Source organism: Euphorbia lathyris, chromosome 2 (genome assembly GCF_963576675.1).
Source record: "Euphorbia lathyris chromosome 2, ddEupLath1.1, whole genome shotgun sequence".
Lineage (NCBI taxonomy): Eukaryota > Viridiplantae > Streptophyta > Magnoliopsida > Malpighiales > Euphorbiaceae > Euphorbia > Euphorbia lathyris.
In genome coordinates this window covers 88,999,501-89,016,838 of record NC_088911.1, presented here as the reverse complement: position 1 = coordinate 89,016,838, position 17,338 = coordinate 88,999,501, and the positions used below count along the sequence as shown (strand labels likewise).

The 17,338-nt window shown below is 34.9% G+C and overlaps 1 protein-coding gene across 1 annotated transcript; it reads left to right on the top strand.

The window, feature by feature from the left end:
• The first annotated feature begins 639 nt into the window (after nucleotides 1-639).
• On the top strand, nucleotides 640-2,892 carry LOC136220670 (uncharacterized). The gene is made up of 3 exons (XM_066008467.1): nucleotides 640-765; nucleotides 837-1,128; nucleotides 2,092-2,892. Exons 2-3 carry the CDS (start codon nucleotides 928-930, stop codon nucleotides 2,533-2,535), a joined length of 645 nt encoding a protein of 214 aa, XP_065864539.1. The 5' UTR covers nucleotides 640-765; nucleotides 837-927; the 3' UTR covers nucleotides 2,536-2,892.
• The last annotated feature ends 14,446 nt before the right edge of the window (nucleotides 2,893-17,338 follow it).

Below are 17,338 nucleotides of genomic sequence, written 5' to 3'. Positions count from 1 at the left end.
GTTGATTGGTGTTATATTTTAGGGAACAAAAATATTATGTTAGAATTACTACATCTTGGAAACCTTTGGCATACTATGCTTGCTGCTGCAGTAATCAGATGTATCTTCACTAGTATATGTTCATTGGCTGATCCTGAACTTTTTGATAATTTTTGGCTTTCTTATGAAGCTCAATTCATGTAACAAAACTTTCAAGCTCAATTAGATACAAATAGAAGTATATATTATGAAAAAGAATCAATGCATCACCAAAAGAGTAACTATACATCTCACTAATCCATCCACATGTTTTCTATACTAGAATAGACAAGTCTGAAATAAAGCATATGCATTATCAATTTAATTTTGATTTCAGATTTCTGTTAATGTCTGAGAATACAATAAAAAGTATGTTTTTTTCCAGCAGATTCCAATATTGTCGGTGGTTCCACTCAATCTTAAACAACAATACCTCGAAACTATGGACCAAGGCGAAATATAAGTTCTGATGCGCCTAAAGATTCTAATGACAAATTCATCATTGTGCTTTCAATTGATAACTTGTAAATTAAATGAACCATATGTATCATGTAGATAACATAGTAGTTTAATAACTTGTATTTATTTATAAATTGAAACACTTTTGTTAAAATGTGATGCAGGTTTATCGATAGTCACCTTGCATCGGTAGTGACGAGTATCTTTCAAGAATATCCATAACCGGTCACGTATAATGCTGGAATGATACCAACTGCCATTATGGATAAATATTTCGAGGAGTTTCGGGTATTCAAATTTATCTACTTTCATTTAAGATTCAGAAATAGATTTCTCATGGATTTATTAAATTTATGCAGAAACGTTGTGTTTGGGACTCATCCAAATATTCGGATGACACAATAAAGAAGGAATTTATTAAAAAAACTCAAGGAACGCTATAATGGAACAATGACTACAATAAGGAATAAAGGAAAAAGGCATATTTGGTGCCCTGAAGAAGTATGGGAGTCGTGGAATCGTATGTGGGGAACTCCTACCTTTAAAAGAAGAAGTGAGATTGCCAAAAAAATAAGAGTGGGAGAAGATGGGGTGGCTAAAGGAACCCATGATGGAGGTTCAAGTGCTCATGCAAAATCTGTACAAAAATTGGTACACATCTTTGTTTTGCATCTTTTATAACTGTGACTAAGTGTTTACATTGAAAAAATAGCCTGACTAAGTTCATTTTTTTAGCTCTAAAGTTTGTTGAACATATAGTGGTAGATGAGTAATATAAATTTTAATTAATGGTAGATGATAATGAAAATCTTCATATAGTGAAGGATTTGAGTCATGTCTGTACATAAATATTGGGTTAGGGAAGGAAATAGAGATAAGATGCAATAGTGAATCTTAATTAAATTGGGAGACATGGTTTGACATATATATGTTGGTTTGTTTCATTTAATTCTCAGTTTGTAGTTTATATATATTGTGGTTTTCCCTTGAAGTAGTTTTTTAACTAAAGAACCAAGTTTTAGGATGAAAAACAAAAATAAAACAACAAGTTTGCTGATTTGCTTGACATTTTTCATATATATGCTCTATGAATAATTAATTTTGAGCAGCTTTGGAGTTGCAAACATCGATACTTAGTCTACAAAGTAATTTCTAGATTTTATTCTTCATTTTACAGTTCAATCTGGTACAGATCTATTTATACAAATCTGCACTCTCTTCTTTTCTCAAATCGTACATTCAAACGTACAATATCATTTATTCATTAATTGTATTTAAGAGAATATATATATATATATATATATATATATATATATATATATATATATATGCATCGTACTTCTGTTTATACTTGAGTTTTCATTGGTTAATTCAGCCTATATATATATATATATATACACTTGTGACATGAAAAGGAGTTAGGTAGGCCGATTACTCCCGATCAATTCTTTTGTGGGCACACACTCACAAGCATGATGGATTTTCATTTGTTAATGATCGATGTAAAGAAATTCAGGTAAATAGTACATATTGAGAACATGTATAAATTAATGTGGTCATATTAAGTAATATATAGATGCATTATCTTACTTTTTTAAATGATACTAAATGTAGGCAGATTATGAGCATAATATTGAACAACAAGAAGATGAACAAACCACCACTAAACTTGAGGCAACCATTGAAGCCATTGATGAAATAGAAGCATTTTATGCTGCTTGTGGAGGAGTTAATAGGGATGGAGGGGTTTATGGACTAGGTTCAGCAGCTTCTCATTATTATCGGGATCACATGTCGCATCCTAGAAATGCGAGAGCTGCTTCATCTTCAAGTCGCAACGTCAATGGTGCATCTAGCTCAAATGTTAATCCACAACCCGATCTTCACTCTATACAAGAGCGACTTGATGGTTTCAATGCCGAGAGGGCTGGTTTTATAGAGCATCTAGAGCGGATAAGTGAACACCAACAAAGGTTTGATGAACGACAACAACGGATGGATCAATCACTTCAAAGTTTACATTTGAGTGTTGATGTGGACGAGGTTAACGAGCTTTGAGGCTGATTGATGGATATTGAAACACAAATTGGTCCATCTTTAAGGCAAATCCAGACCACCATTGCCCGACTTCGTGCCTTGGAGAGGTTAGATTGTGACTCCAACGAATAGATTCCTTCGTCTTAGAATATTGCTTTTTGGTAGTTTTTGGAAAAAGGTGTGAATATATTCCCCATCTCCCACCTTAATTGGATATTCATATTACTTTTTGGTAGTTTTTGGAAAGGGTGTGAATATCAAATCCCAATCTTCCACCTTAGTTGGATATCAGAGTACCAAGCTATATATGATGAGTTTTGGTACGTAGATTAGTATTATGTCATGAGTATATAACTTAGCTTGTTCATCATTTTGAGACCTTCAAACTTATTATTAGCTTTAACTTTAGTTTAGTTCATGTAAACTTTAATTGCTATATATATATATATATTGCCTAATTACTCTATGTTGTTTGTTTTATTAATGTGTTTTGTGATGTAATTTCTATATAATTTACAGGTTCAATAAAAAAATTTGTAAAAATAATAATTTACAGAAAAAATATATATATAAGAGGGCGTCTAGAAATCACCGACAAAACATGTTGTCGGTAAATCGACGATAAAACTTTCGTTGAATAAACCATTCAGAATTTTGTCAGAAAAACGTAGCAAACTTAGCGACCAGAATGTTTGTGACCGGATCCTGATGGTTGCTAATCACATTACATTTACAAATTTGAAATTTGGTTCTGAAACCAACGGTTGGTTGCAACAAATCGGTTTGTAAATTTGCAACCAACTTACCAACCACTTTTTCTGGTTGCAAACATTGCGATCGTGAATGAAAATCTGGTTTCAAAGGTTTAGCAACCTGGCAGTTACCAACTGATCATGTTGGTTGCTAAAAGTACAAATCCGGTTGCAAAATCATGTTAGCAACCGGTTTAGCAACCATATTCCCGGTTGCTAATTACCGATTTTCTTGTAGTGATTATTATAAAACATAGATATTTTATTTTTTATTTTGTACCAATTGCACGTAAGTTGATTTCAAAAACAATTCATGTTTTTTTTTGTGATTTAATAATATAATTGGAGGTTAATATTTTTAAATTCAGTAAAATATTTGAATTTTTTTATTCAACTCGTACAAAATACAATACATACTTTTAATTTTTTTAAAGTTCACGTTTAATCATATGTTTGTGATTTATTACTAATTAATGATAAAATGACGCATATGTGAAGTGTAGATGATAAGATTCATGACCGATGTCACGTCCGTGTCTAAAATTTCTAATCTTTATTTTTCGAAATAAATTATAATATATCTTTTGGGAGTGTCAATTAATTATGAATTTAAATATATTAATTGGGTTTAATTTATTAAATTTAATTTAATGTTTAGGTGTACATTAAAAGGTTTTGACTATGTTTATAAAAAATTATAAGCTTAAGGACTAAATCAATATTTATATCAATTTGCCAAAGCATATGCAAATACGAATTTACAATTCAAATTATGAATAATAATAATAGATAATAATAAATAAATATATATATATATATATATATATACAAAAAAAAAATGTGGCATGTATTTAGACATAGGGTAAAACACTTGTCAATAAATTTATATACATGTCAATAATTTAATACATGTGTCAACTAAGCTAGATTATATTTGTCAACTTTTTAAAGTATATAGATTTATATATTGCCATGTATGTGGCAAGTGGTTGAGGAAGATAAAAATCATATTTTGGAACATCTCTAATATATATTTACCTCTTATTAACATGTGGGAAGGGCATCTTTTGGGGAGAGATCCAATTTCTGATTAATAAGAAAGAATGGTTTTCAAATAAGGAGAGGAAAAATCCTTTTTGGCTGTTAAGGGAGATGACGTTTCGGATCAGCTGTCAATAGATCACAGTGATTAATTTTCGGTGACCGACGATGACATTTCGATAACTCTATTTAAGATTCAAATTATTTTTAAAATGTTCTATGAGTAAGATCGGTTCCGATATTTATAATAATTTATTAAATTTATAGGTTACTAATAAAAATATAAACTTTAGACCGTATTCTTTTAGACTTATTGAGCTGAAATTTAATTCGGTAATAATAGGCTTTTAGCAGCACCACGAGTTTAAATGTATAATCGGTCAAAAATAATTACGTTGGTTTAAAATTCCTATTTCCATGATCGAAAATAATCCAATAAAAATATTTTGATTATTTTGAATCTTATGAATAAAATAGTTTAAGTAAAAGTTAAAATTATAAATTAGAAGGTCTAATATTGATATTTACCAATTAGAGTCAGTATAAAGGAAAATATACAATTGAATATACAATTGGTATATGAATTCGAATATAAAATTCGTACAAATAGACTTATGATAATATAACGAGTCTAATGCTATATTCGGTCTAAAATAGCCATTCCGGCAACAAATGAACATAAGTTTCAGTTTTAAATTATTTAAGTGGCTTTGAATACGTTTTATTACCTTGTTTTAAATATATTATTTAAAATATTTATATACTTTTGATTTTGATTATTTGAAAAATAATTGTTTATTATCGTGGTATTTTGAAAATTGGGTTGGAAAATGAATTTGACTATTTTATGGGAATTACTTTTGGATCGAGAAAGTTGTTGCGGTTGTTATTGTTATTATTTCTGTGATTTGGAATGAAGTCCAAATATGATTTTTATTTGTGATATTTTGAAAGAAAGATAAAATGGTTTTGTTCATCTAGGATTATCCGGGGTATAAGTTGTAAGTTGTAAGACCATATCTAATGGCGGTATGACCAGAGTGCACGGCTAATAGTCCTAACGTTAGGCAAGGAACGAGATATGAATGAGATATCTCGATTATTGATATTGTTGATGTTATGAGAAACTACATGGGTGGAATTTGAGGATTGACACATACAAGTTTTATATTACGTTTTTGCAAAGTGTGATGATTTGATTTGTTACATATTTTGATAAAAATGTTTATTTGATTACGATTCGGTTTGATAAAACGTTTATTTGGTTACGATTCGGTTTGATAAAATGTTTATTTGTTTTAATTCCGTTTGATAAAACGTTATTTGATTTGATTCGTTTGTCAAAAACATTGATATTTATTTCGTGACTTGAATTGATAACATGATTTTTAAGTTTAAAGTGTTATACTATTGAAGCCATAAAATATTCATATATGAAATATATCTTAAGTAGATTATTGAATAAAGTCGAGAAATTAAATATTGGTTTAGGCCCAATAACCGTATTGTGAATAATAAAAGTATATAGTTAGAAGTGAAATATACAAGTGAGTTAATCAACATGTGAATAAGTTAAAAGAACTACCTAAAATAGGTAGAACTACGTGGCTTTGATTCCCTATTTAAAGATTAAAAGATGTTCGGGATACGTAGGAAGCTTGATAGAATTACCAAGTCCAAACCAAATAATTAAATAAATTTTAGGTAGTCCAATTAAATTTTTATTCGTAGAAAATCGATTTGCTTTTTAGACTGTTAGAAGTTCGTTATCATGTTTTCTGTTCATACCCGATTCCGATTTGGGTCGGGTGTGACAACCGAGAAGACAATTTGATGAATAATTTCTCTAATTGACCCAATTTGTCAATGTTATGGATAAAATTACTTTTGACTGCCAACGTTAAGGGTAAAATTACACCATTTTAGATATTAGAGATAAAATTACTTTTAGGCGTAAATGTTAGGGATATTTTTATATCTTATATCATATTATATTAGAAATAATATCTATATATTATATAATATAATATATAAATTTTAATTATATTATTATATTTATTAATAAAAGGATCGATTAAAGTAAATGCAAAAATAAAATAATAAAATATAATTTAGATGACACCTTTATATTATTAATTTTAATTATTAAATTATAATTTTTTTTTAAATATTTATATACTACCATGAGTTCAAAAATTAGTGTAGTTATATAAGATTGTACAGTCAAATTAGAAAAGTTAATAAATTTAATTTCTTTTTTTTGATAGGTAATAAATTTAATTTCTATAATAAGCTATTGACTATGATATTTATAACCTATTCACACGCAAATATTCAGGCACACATTCAGATTATAATTATGACATGTTTTTTAGTCTAAATGAATGATAAAAATTTTGCTTAGTACATCAGTTTCCCTTTTGAATTTGTTCAAAAAGCTTGATTGGTCTATATGGTATCTCATTAGTCTATAAATTTATTTAAAGTGTTATTATTAAGTCTTTAAATCTAGGGTAATTAATTTATTAGTCCCTATATTTTGACAAAACACACTGTTTAGTCCCTGTATTTTCAAAAACACATGGTAAGGTCTCTAACCTTTTTTTAGGCCCTGTTTGTTTGCAGGAAAATATTATGCAGGAAAATATTTTCTGAATTTTCAAGTGTTTGTTTAGTCTGGAAAATAAGTCAAAGGAAAACTTTTTACAAGTCAACTGGAAAACCCTTTGAAAAAAAAGGAAAACGTTTTACCCTTTTGGGAAGCGTAAAACATTTTACCTAAAGCATATCGCGTTGTCTCTCTAAACAGACTTCTAAAGTTTCTTCAGTTCTTCGACTACACAGGTTCGGCAATCTGTTCTACCGTTGTCTCTCACCGTCATCTCTCTATCGTTCTTCTTGTTGTCGTCTCTCCACCGTCATCTCTCTATCGTTCTTCTCGCTGTCGTCTCTCCGCTGTTCTTCTTGCAGTCGAATGTATTTTCTGGATTTTCCATGACAAAAAATTATATTGATATTCTTTGGTGATGCTTATGATATGATATTATGCTTCAATCGTGTATTTGATTTAGAAGAGAAGATTCTAGTTTTCAGCCGATGAACCTAGGATTAGAATTTAGAAAAAGAAGATTTTAATAAAAAAATTCATGTTTGCGTAAATGCTGTAATGCCGCCGCCGACTGAGAATTAGCATAGGAATATATTTTAATGTATTTTAAGATGTTAGTGCATCCACTCAAAAGATGCCGCCAACTGAGAACTAACACATGAATTTAAAATCAAAATATGCATTGGTTGTTTAGCTAATTAATCAAAAGGATAGGATGCACTAATATCTTTATTTTGCCAACTGAGAATTATTACTAATATGTCTTTACAGAGAATTAAATAAAGATGTTAGTGTAATTCTTTTGACAATTGCAATAATTCCTAATCCTTGTATGTTTTTTGGTTAAACATTCTCTTAAAACTATTGATTCCAATTTGGTGATGTGTAGATGGATCAAAGCCGCATTAACGCCGCAGTGAATGGTGTTGCTGCTGTAGTGATACTTGTTGTAAGACTAGTTATTAAAAAAAGAAAAAGAAATAGAATACTGAGACAACCTCGTATAGAGGCAGACTCTGAAAGGGAATTTTATATAAATAGTGTGTTGGAAAGAGGTGACAGGCATTGTACGGATCAACTTCGTATGAAACCTTCAGTCTTTTATAAACTTTGTGATATCCTCACTAGTCAAAATCTCCTACGACCAACAATTAATATGACGGTTAGAGAACAAGTGATGATGTTCTTACAAGTGATTGGGCATAATACTAGGTTTAGGGTTATTGGAGCAAGATTTTTTAGGTCTATAGAAACGGTCCATCGATATTTCAGAATTGTATTATCTGCAATTCTAAAATTATACAAACAATATGTTAAGGATCCTGAATATGACTGTCCAATACAAATTGCAAACAATCGGAGATTTTATCCCTATTTTAAGGTAACCAACAAGTCTTTCCCTATTTTTTTTATCCTAAACATAAATAAAATATGAATAATTATTTCATTCAGTATAATTTTTTTATTAGGATTGTGTCGGGGCAATTGATGGTACTCATGTACCAGCAAATGTTCCTTCTGAAATTCAAGGAAAATTTTATGGAAAAAATCGAGAAACAACACAAAATGTGCTAGCAGCTATTACTTTTGATCTGCGGTTCACATATGTGCTAGCTGGTTGGGAAGAGAGTGCACACGATTCTCGTGTATTGACTGATGCTTTGTCTAAAGATTTTAAGATCCCCGAAGGTAGGATCTTCAAATATTATTTGAAAACACGTTCCAATGATTAAAAAATAGACTTTGATAACTTTTTTGTAAATGTTTTAGGTAAATATTATCTTGGTGATGCCGGTTATGGCATTAGAAATGGAGTTTTAACTCCATTTCGAGGTGTTCGATACCATCTTATGGAAAGTGTTGGCAACTTACCTCAAAACGAAAAGGAGTTATATAATATGAGGCATTCTTCATTACGAACTTCTATTGAACGTACGTTTGGTTTGTTGAAGGCACGTTTTCGTGTATTGGATTCTCGACCATTTTGGTCTTACCAAACACAAGTAAATGTTGTGTTAGCTTGTTGCATTTTACATAATCATACTATGGGAGTTGATCCGGATGATGTAATAATGGAGGAAGTGAACAACACAAGTGGACCGACAACTCAAAGATCTCAATTGAGTCAAAGAGAAGAGATGAACGAAAATAGGGAATGGGCAACAAAGAGAGAAATGATAGCAAACTCTATGTGGAATGATTATACTAGAATAGACAATTAGTATTGTGACTTTGTTTGTTATTTTGTTTGTGGCTTAATTTCTGACTTTATTTGCGGGTTTACTTTATTTATGGCATTAGTTTCGAATTTATTTTACTTGTGTGTATTATTTTGATTTTAAGTACTTTTGAGTGGTTATTATTCTGAAATTAAGCTATTGATTAAAGAATACGTGTGTACATATGTTTATGTGTTGTTTTAGCTTATGTCAATGGGTGATCAACAAAAAGATGGAAAGAGCAATTTAGATGGACTACTTTGATGTCTAGTACAGCTCTTCAAATACTTGTCGATGAGGCAATGAAGGGGAACAAACCATCTTCCACATTCAAGCCGGCCTCATTTCTCCGTGTTGCACAAGAAGTGAGTGAAAAGTTTACAATTATTTGTCTTCCTGAACATGTTGAAAACCATTTGAGGACTATAAAGAAAGATTGGAAGATTATTGTTACACTTAAAAATAAGAGTGGATTTGGGTGGGATGAGAACATGAAGATGATAACGGCAGAGCAACATGTTTTTGATGAGGAAGTTGCGGTAAGAAAATCATTTTATGTCATATATATTTCTTTACTGTTTACTATATTGAACCAACTAAACATAAAGAATGTTACTTTTATATTTTATACAGGCACATGCAAGTCATGACAAATTTTTAAACAAAAAAATTGCCATGTATGATGAAATGGCAATTGTTGTTGGAAAAGATATTGCCACAGGTGCATATGCAAAATCTTTCTCTAATATTAACATGGACGAGACTGTAGATTTAGATAGTACTGCGCCTGATGATGATATTTGTATGTATGATGAGATGCCTACATCAAAAGACACTGCGACTGCAGCATCTGTTAGTTCTGGAAAAAGATCACATAGGAAGAGAAGTCGTGCTGCTGATGATGAAAGTAATGAAAATCTATATGAACAACTATCTGACATGACTTCTGCAATTCGAGAGCTTGGTGCAACATCCACAAAACAAGCTCAGAAAATGTTTGTGGATACTCTTTACAAAGAAGTTATGAATATTGAGGGTTACGATGAGTTTGAATTGTCTCTTGTCTTCGATTATTTGGTTGTTAATGAGTTGGCCGCAACAACTTTTTTGATTAAAAGTCCACAGCTCAAGAAAATCTGGGTTCAAAAGTTTTTTGAAAAATAGAATCTTGAATGAAGAAATTGGAGGAGTTTTGAACATTTTAAGTATTGAGTCTAAAGACATATGTTGAATATTTTAAGTTTAGACATTTTTCATATGTATTCGACTTTATTACTATTATGTTTTAAGACGTATTTTATATTTATCTGTTAAGATTTTGGATAATATTTTTTATTTTTATTTATATTTTTTCACTTATTTTACCATTTTAATATGATATATATTTAATTGAAAATAACAAAATGTCTATAAATGTGGTATTTATATATTTAAATATGTCTGGAAAATATTTTCCAGCTTTCTAACCAAACACCAAAAAATATTTTTCGGTGTTATAACCAAACACAGGAAAATATTTTATTTTCCTGCAGAATATTTTCCCATGCATAATATTTTCCTCTGCACAATATTTTCCTGCAAACAAACGGGGCCAGTGAACTGTTTAGTCCCTCTGTCTGTTTGTTAGATTTTTTACCATTTATGACTTCGAAAATGACTAAATTACCCTTTACTATTTACCTTCAAACTTCAGAGGAGGAAATCCAATTTAGAAAAAGAAGCTATTTGTATGGAGAACAAGAAAAAGAACAGACTCAATGTTTACGAATTTGAACGATTAAGAGGAAGAACACTCAAAGTTGATTTTCAGATACATTAGAGTTTAAAGGAAAGGAAAATAAAGGAAAAGAAGAACGCAAATCCAAATTGACTAACAGAATCTTCATGAGAGTCTCACGGTATGGACTAACCAGTTCACTGAGAAAATCGTTAGGGACTAAACAGTTCATCGAGAAAAACATTAAGGACTTTACCGTATGTTTTTTAAAATACAGGGACTAAACAATGTGTTTTGTCAAAATATAGGGACTAATAAATTAATTACCCTTAAATCTATAAAAACACCATAAAAATTGTACAAAACAGAAAGTTAATTTTTTAAAGACTTAGAATCATAAATTAGACTTTTATTTTTGAAGTTTTGAATTTTTTTAAATTTTTAGACAAATTGCAATGTATATCACATTAAACAAAGTTCAGGGGCAAATGGATCCCTCTAAGTAAATTTAGATGGTTAATATATCACTTTAAACAAATTCAAATGGCTAATAAGTTTTAAGCAAGTTGAATGGGCTAACGAGACCTCTTATGAGTTATGGGATCCAAAAATGGGACCCAATCAAACTTTTTAGACAATAGAAAGCAAATTAAGCTAGACAACTCTCCACAAATATGTATGAAGATAGAGAAAAATATAGAAATTTATGCGATATTATTTTATGTTAGCATTTGTTGTAACTCAAATTTAGTCTGCTTACATTATTTTTCAATTCATTTGATTATATTAGTTTACTATTATTATATTTAAAAGTATTGGTCTTTTTTATTGATTATTTTAAATATAACAACAAAATTATTAATATCTATGTAAATTATATAATTTATCTACTTCAAAAAAATCGATCCTTACCTGTAACTAACAGTCTAAGATTGTTAATCACTTTTTTTTTTTTTTTTTTTTTGAAGAAGAAGATTGTTTTTTTTTTCTAGAGAAACACAGAAGTTCTTATCAGGAGGTGTGGTATCACTACATATTAGGTGCCAGACAATTGCCGGGGCATCCTCGATTAGATAAATTGGTTCCATTAGCCCCTTTGCCCATTGTGCAATCCCATGAGCCACACAATTGCCTATTCTAGATATGTGCACGAACGCGCAGCTACTGAAAGTGGAGGCAACTGTGAGGATGTCCACATAGATTTCCTAGAGAGTTGTATTCGGGATGATGTTAGCATTTATAGCGTCAATAACCATCTTCGCGTCGGATTCAAAGATGGTCGCTGAAAATCCACAATTCCTCGCCCATATAACCGCTTCAAGCACAACACGAGTTTCGGCTGCTTCTGCTGAGGTTTGTGGGCCAATAGGTACGCCTGCCGACGCCATAACCAGACCATCCGAGTCCCTCGCAATTAACCCAACCCTGCAATCATGGTCATTATCCCCCATGGAGGCGTCACAATTAATTTTTATGACAACAGGTGGAGGTCGACACCAGAATTTCTTAGGGTCAATGGTTTGATCACGGGAGACATTACTATGATCCAGTTCATGAGCCGGGGCCGTCTTCGTTTGCATCCAGTCCGTGAGGAACTGCTGGGCTTTCTCAATCACAATTTCTGCTGATATCCACTTCATTTCATGCCGCCATACATTCCGCCGGTACCAAGTCCACCAGGCGAGGACCGCAAGCATCTCAATGTCTGTTCGTTGCAGTCATTCACAGCACATCTCCAGCCAACCGAAAGGGTCTGCATCAGTAAACTTGTCCACTCGGAGCGGTAGCGGAGCTCGACGCCAAATCTCCTTTGCGTATGGGCAGCGCAGGAGACATTGAAGGGCATCTTCACTTCCATGGTTACAGCACAGGCACATCATCAAGTTTGACAACCCACGTCGACTGAGAGCTTCCCTTGTTGGGAGCTTATTTCGACATAGACGCCAAAGGAAGTGTTTGATCTTTGCTGGGAGTTGGAGGTTCCAAAGCTGCTTGTATATTCTGTTTCTTGGTGTACTGGATGTCGAGCTGCTATTTGAGGAGCGGTCACTTTCTGCAAGATAATAACAGGATTTAACAGAAAAAATAGATGAGGATGTGAGGCCCCAGTGCAGCTTATCTAGAGGTAGACGGAAGCTAATGTTGATCTGTAGGATCTCATGGACATCCCCGTCTTGGAACACATGGCGGAGGAGCGCCCTGTTCCAACTGCAATTATCCTGATCGATAAGTTCATGTACCAATGTCGGCCGTGGCGTGGTCAACGAGAGCAGCGGTCGGCGAGCATTGAGTGAGGGTACCCACAAGTTATTCCATATATTGATGTTCAAGCCATTCCCTACCCGCCAGTGCACTCCTTTGCAGAAGATAGCCCTTACACTGAGTACTCCATGCCAGAAATAACTCGATCCAGTATGCGTCGGGGCATCCAGGAAGTTACTACGAGGGAAATACTTTGCCTTAAGTACCCTAGCGCACAAAGAGTCTGGGTTGCACATGATTCGCCAACATTGCTTTGACAGTAGGGCTAAATTGAATGATTTCACACTTCTGAACCCCAGTCCCTCTTCAAACTTCGACTTGCACGCGGTATCCCATGCGATCCAGTATATTGGCTGTTTTTCTGCATTTCCTACCCACCAGAAGCGGCTAACTAGACTTTGGATTTCCTTGTAGAAGTAGCCAGGGAGCAGAAAGCATGACATGATGTAGGAAGGGATAGATTGGATTACCGATTTGATCAGAACCTCTCTGCCCCCCACTGATAGCTTTCGCTCTTCCCACCCCCGCACCTTTCGGTTGATCCTTTCATTAATTGCAGCAAAGACTGCTTTCCGCGATCTACCAATCACTATCGGCAGCCCTAGGTAGCGAGGGAACGCTCCTGTTTCCCTAACATTTAGTAGGCTGGTTAGTGCAGCTTTCTTCTCGGTGGTGACCCCGCAGCTAAAAAACAGTTCTGACTTATCAAAATTAATCATTTGGCCCGATACCCGCTCATACTCATCCAATATGCCCTTAATTTCACCCATTTTCATGATGTTAGCTCTTCCAAAAACCAGTGAATCATCTGCATAGAACAAGTGAGAAATGCTAAGACCATCACAGCTGGCCTTTACCCCATGTATTTTCCCTTCCGATTCCACTTTCCTAATGTTTGCGGAGAACGCTTCTGCACATATAATGAATAGGTAGGGGGAGATAGGATCCCCTTGTCGTAAGCCTCGATTTGGCTTAATTAACCCTCTTGGCTGACCGTTAATCAGGTAGGATAGGGAAATCGTAGAGATACACATCATAATAAGATTGACAAACTGAGGTGGGAAAAGCATTTGTTCAAGAACCTTCTACAGAAAAGTCCACTCAATGCGGTCATAGGCTTTGCTCATATCCAATTTCAAGGCAAAATTCCCTCTATTGCCCTTAATCCGGGTTTTCATACTGTGGAAAGCCTCAAATCCAATAATTGCATTGTCTGTAATTACCCGGCCTGGGACAAACGCCGATTGGGTATCATAAATCACACTGGATAACACAGCCTTTAGTCTATTTGACAGTACCTTAGAAATGAGCTTATACAGGACATTACAGAGCGCAATGGGTCGGAGATCCTTCATAGAATGGGGTTCTTTCACCTTAGGTATTAGGACCACCAAGGTGTGATTTAGGTTATCCAGCATCACACCCGTTTCAAGGACACTTAGTACAAGTTCAGCCAGATCATCACCAATAATAGACCAGTAAGTTTGAAAGAACAAGGATGACATACCGTCGGGTTCGGGAGCCTTTATGGGATTGATTTGTTTAATAACCACATTGATTTCATCCCTGGTGTATTGTTGTGTTAGTGATTGCTGCTATTCCGGTGTCAGTTGGCTGTTAACTGCCTCAACAAATTGATCCATATTGTCAGGTCTGCAGCTTGTGAAGAGTTCTCGAAAATACTGAGTCACCATATCAGCAATTGACGGATCCCCTTCGATCCAGTTCCCCTCCTCATCTTTTATCTGGCTGATCGTGTTATTCCTCCGTCTCGTAGATACCTTCGTGTGGAAGAAGGTCGTGTTACGATCCCCCAGCCGTAGCCACTCAACCCGAGACCGCTGCTTCCATTTAGCTTCCTCAATTTCCTACAGGTTTTTGATAGTTTTGGTAATTACCTGTTCTTCATCACGGAGGAGTGGGTCTGCGCGTCTTTGGACGGACTCGAGCTGTTGCATCTTTGCATTAATCCTCCGTCCCAAGTCCCCATAGTGCTCGCGATTCCATCGCGTCAATGCCTCAGCAACATCAGCAATTCTACTCTGAACACATCGCTGTCCGCGGGGTCATTCATTCCACTTGGTGTTAATTAGGTCCTTGCATCTGCTATCCGTCGCCCAGAAAGCCTCGAATCTGAATTGTCTCCTGCGCTGAAAGCCCGAGACTAGCCCCTCGGTATCGAGCAGTAGGGGGTTGTGATCCAAGGAGATGCGCGGTAACAACTGCGTTTGGGAAGCTTGCAATCCATTCTGATGTGGCTGTGAATCTATCAAGCTGTTCCCAAATAGCTTCTGAGCCGCTTCTATTATTATACCAAGTGGATTGAGAACCCGAGCTTTCGATATCCACTAGGTTGCAAAAATCAAGACAATCTTGAAAGCACTGCATTTCAGTATTATCCCGAGTCAGACCCCCTTTTTTCTCCGACGTCCACAAAATCTCATTGAAATCCCCATAGCATACAAGCGGGAGGTTATCAATTGGTCCGAAGTGTTTAATCATCTCCCATGTAAGCTTTTTATTCTGTTTTTCAGGCCCCCAATATACTGCCAAATTCCGCCACCTCATGTTATTCAAGTGGAATGTAAAATAAATGCAATGGCTTGAATAATTCAAAATGCACAAGTCTGCTTCTTTATTCCATCCTAAAATCAAACCACCACTAAGCCCCACAGGGTCAACAAAAAAGAAATTAAAATTGTTAACACAATGTTGAAATCTACTACAATCATTCTTCCTCACTTTAGTTTCCATGAGAAAAAATACATCTGGACAATTTTTGTGAATCAATCGCTGTAGTGCATGGAACGTCCAAGCATTTCCCATCCCTTGGACGTTCCAACTTAATATTTTTATGGCGTAGGGTGGGCCCGATCAATGGCTCCCACCCTCTGGTCTCGTGCGATATTTTTTATTTTCTTCAGGTGCGTAGCTTTCTCTATCTCTATACTATCAGGTAAGTTAGGCCGCTTTCTTGTTTTGTGCCTCCGGACCCATTTTATCGTTGCTCGGTTCTCTTGCTGCGTGGTTTGCTTGTCACTCGGCCTGTTTAAACTTGAATTTTTTGTGCTTTGCCTGGTGCGGGGTTGGCTCTTTCCCAGCCACAATCGCCTCATTCATGTTGGCAAGGTTCTGTATAGCAATAGGCGACTCTGCACTCAATTCGTTCACCGCCTCCCTTTCCCCCTGCTCCATTCCTTCCGCCACATACTCTTCCCCAATACCGTTATCTTCCTCCCCTTCCCGGCCCCCTATTCCTTCGATATCCATATTAGATCCCCCAGTGTCAATGTCTTGCGCTCCACCCTTCTTCATTCTGTTTAGAAACTGCCTGCCCACCTCTGCGCTTCTCGTCGTACTGCCTTCTGCTTCTTCCTCGAATAATTTTCGAGCGGAGCCTGATCAGGAATTTGCAAGCTCATCTTTTTTGTATATGCTTTGGTTATATTTCCTTTCCTGAAAACCGCAGTTATAGACACGGAATTTAGATGGTGTAGCTCTCAAACTCGGGTCATAGGGCCACTCCTTAGTCTCATCATTCTCGCAGTCCTCGTGCACATGGCCAATTACTCCACACTGGTAACAGAAGTTTTGCAGTTTCTCATATTTTATTGGGATCCATAACATCTCTTTTTTGGTGTATTGCACTTTCATTCCTCTCATAAGTGATTTTGTTATGTTTATTCGGACTCGGACCCTGACATACTTTGCCGTCATCTCCATGCTGTCTTCATCAATATCAATTACTTCACCAATTCTCCCTGCCAATTTTGCAACTATTCCGCTTGTTCTCCAATCAAGTGGCACGTCAATTAGGCGTATCCAAAAGTCACACATGTTCAGGTTAAATTTGGAGAATTGAGAGATGCCTTCCATATTTGCGAGTACCACCAGGTGTCTGTCATAGTGCCACGGGGATTCAGTTAGCACTTTTTCTTTATCCTTGGGTGACTGAAAATCAATCACGAAGAGACCATCGCCGCTCTCATTGATCTTGAAGCCTTTTTGCGTTTTCCATACAATATTAAACGCGTTTGCCATGGCTCTAATGTTCGGGGGTTTGGATGACAGTAATCTGCCGATTACTTTCTTGCTGTTATCCACCGTCAATCCCACCACTTCCTTCTCGATCGATACTGTCTCTTCTTCCTTATCAGCCAGCCTCAGTTTATGCCACTGCTTTTCTATTCCTTTCATCCTTACTATGATCGTAACTCACTCCTAC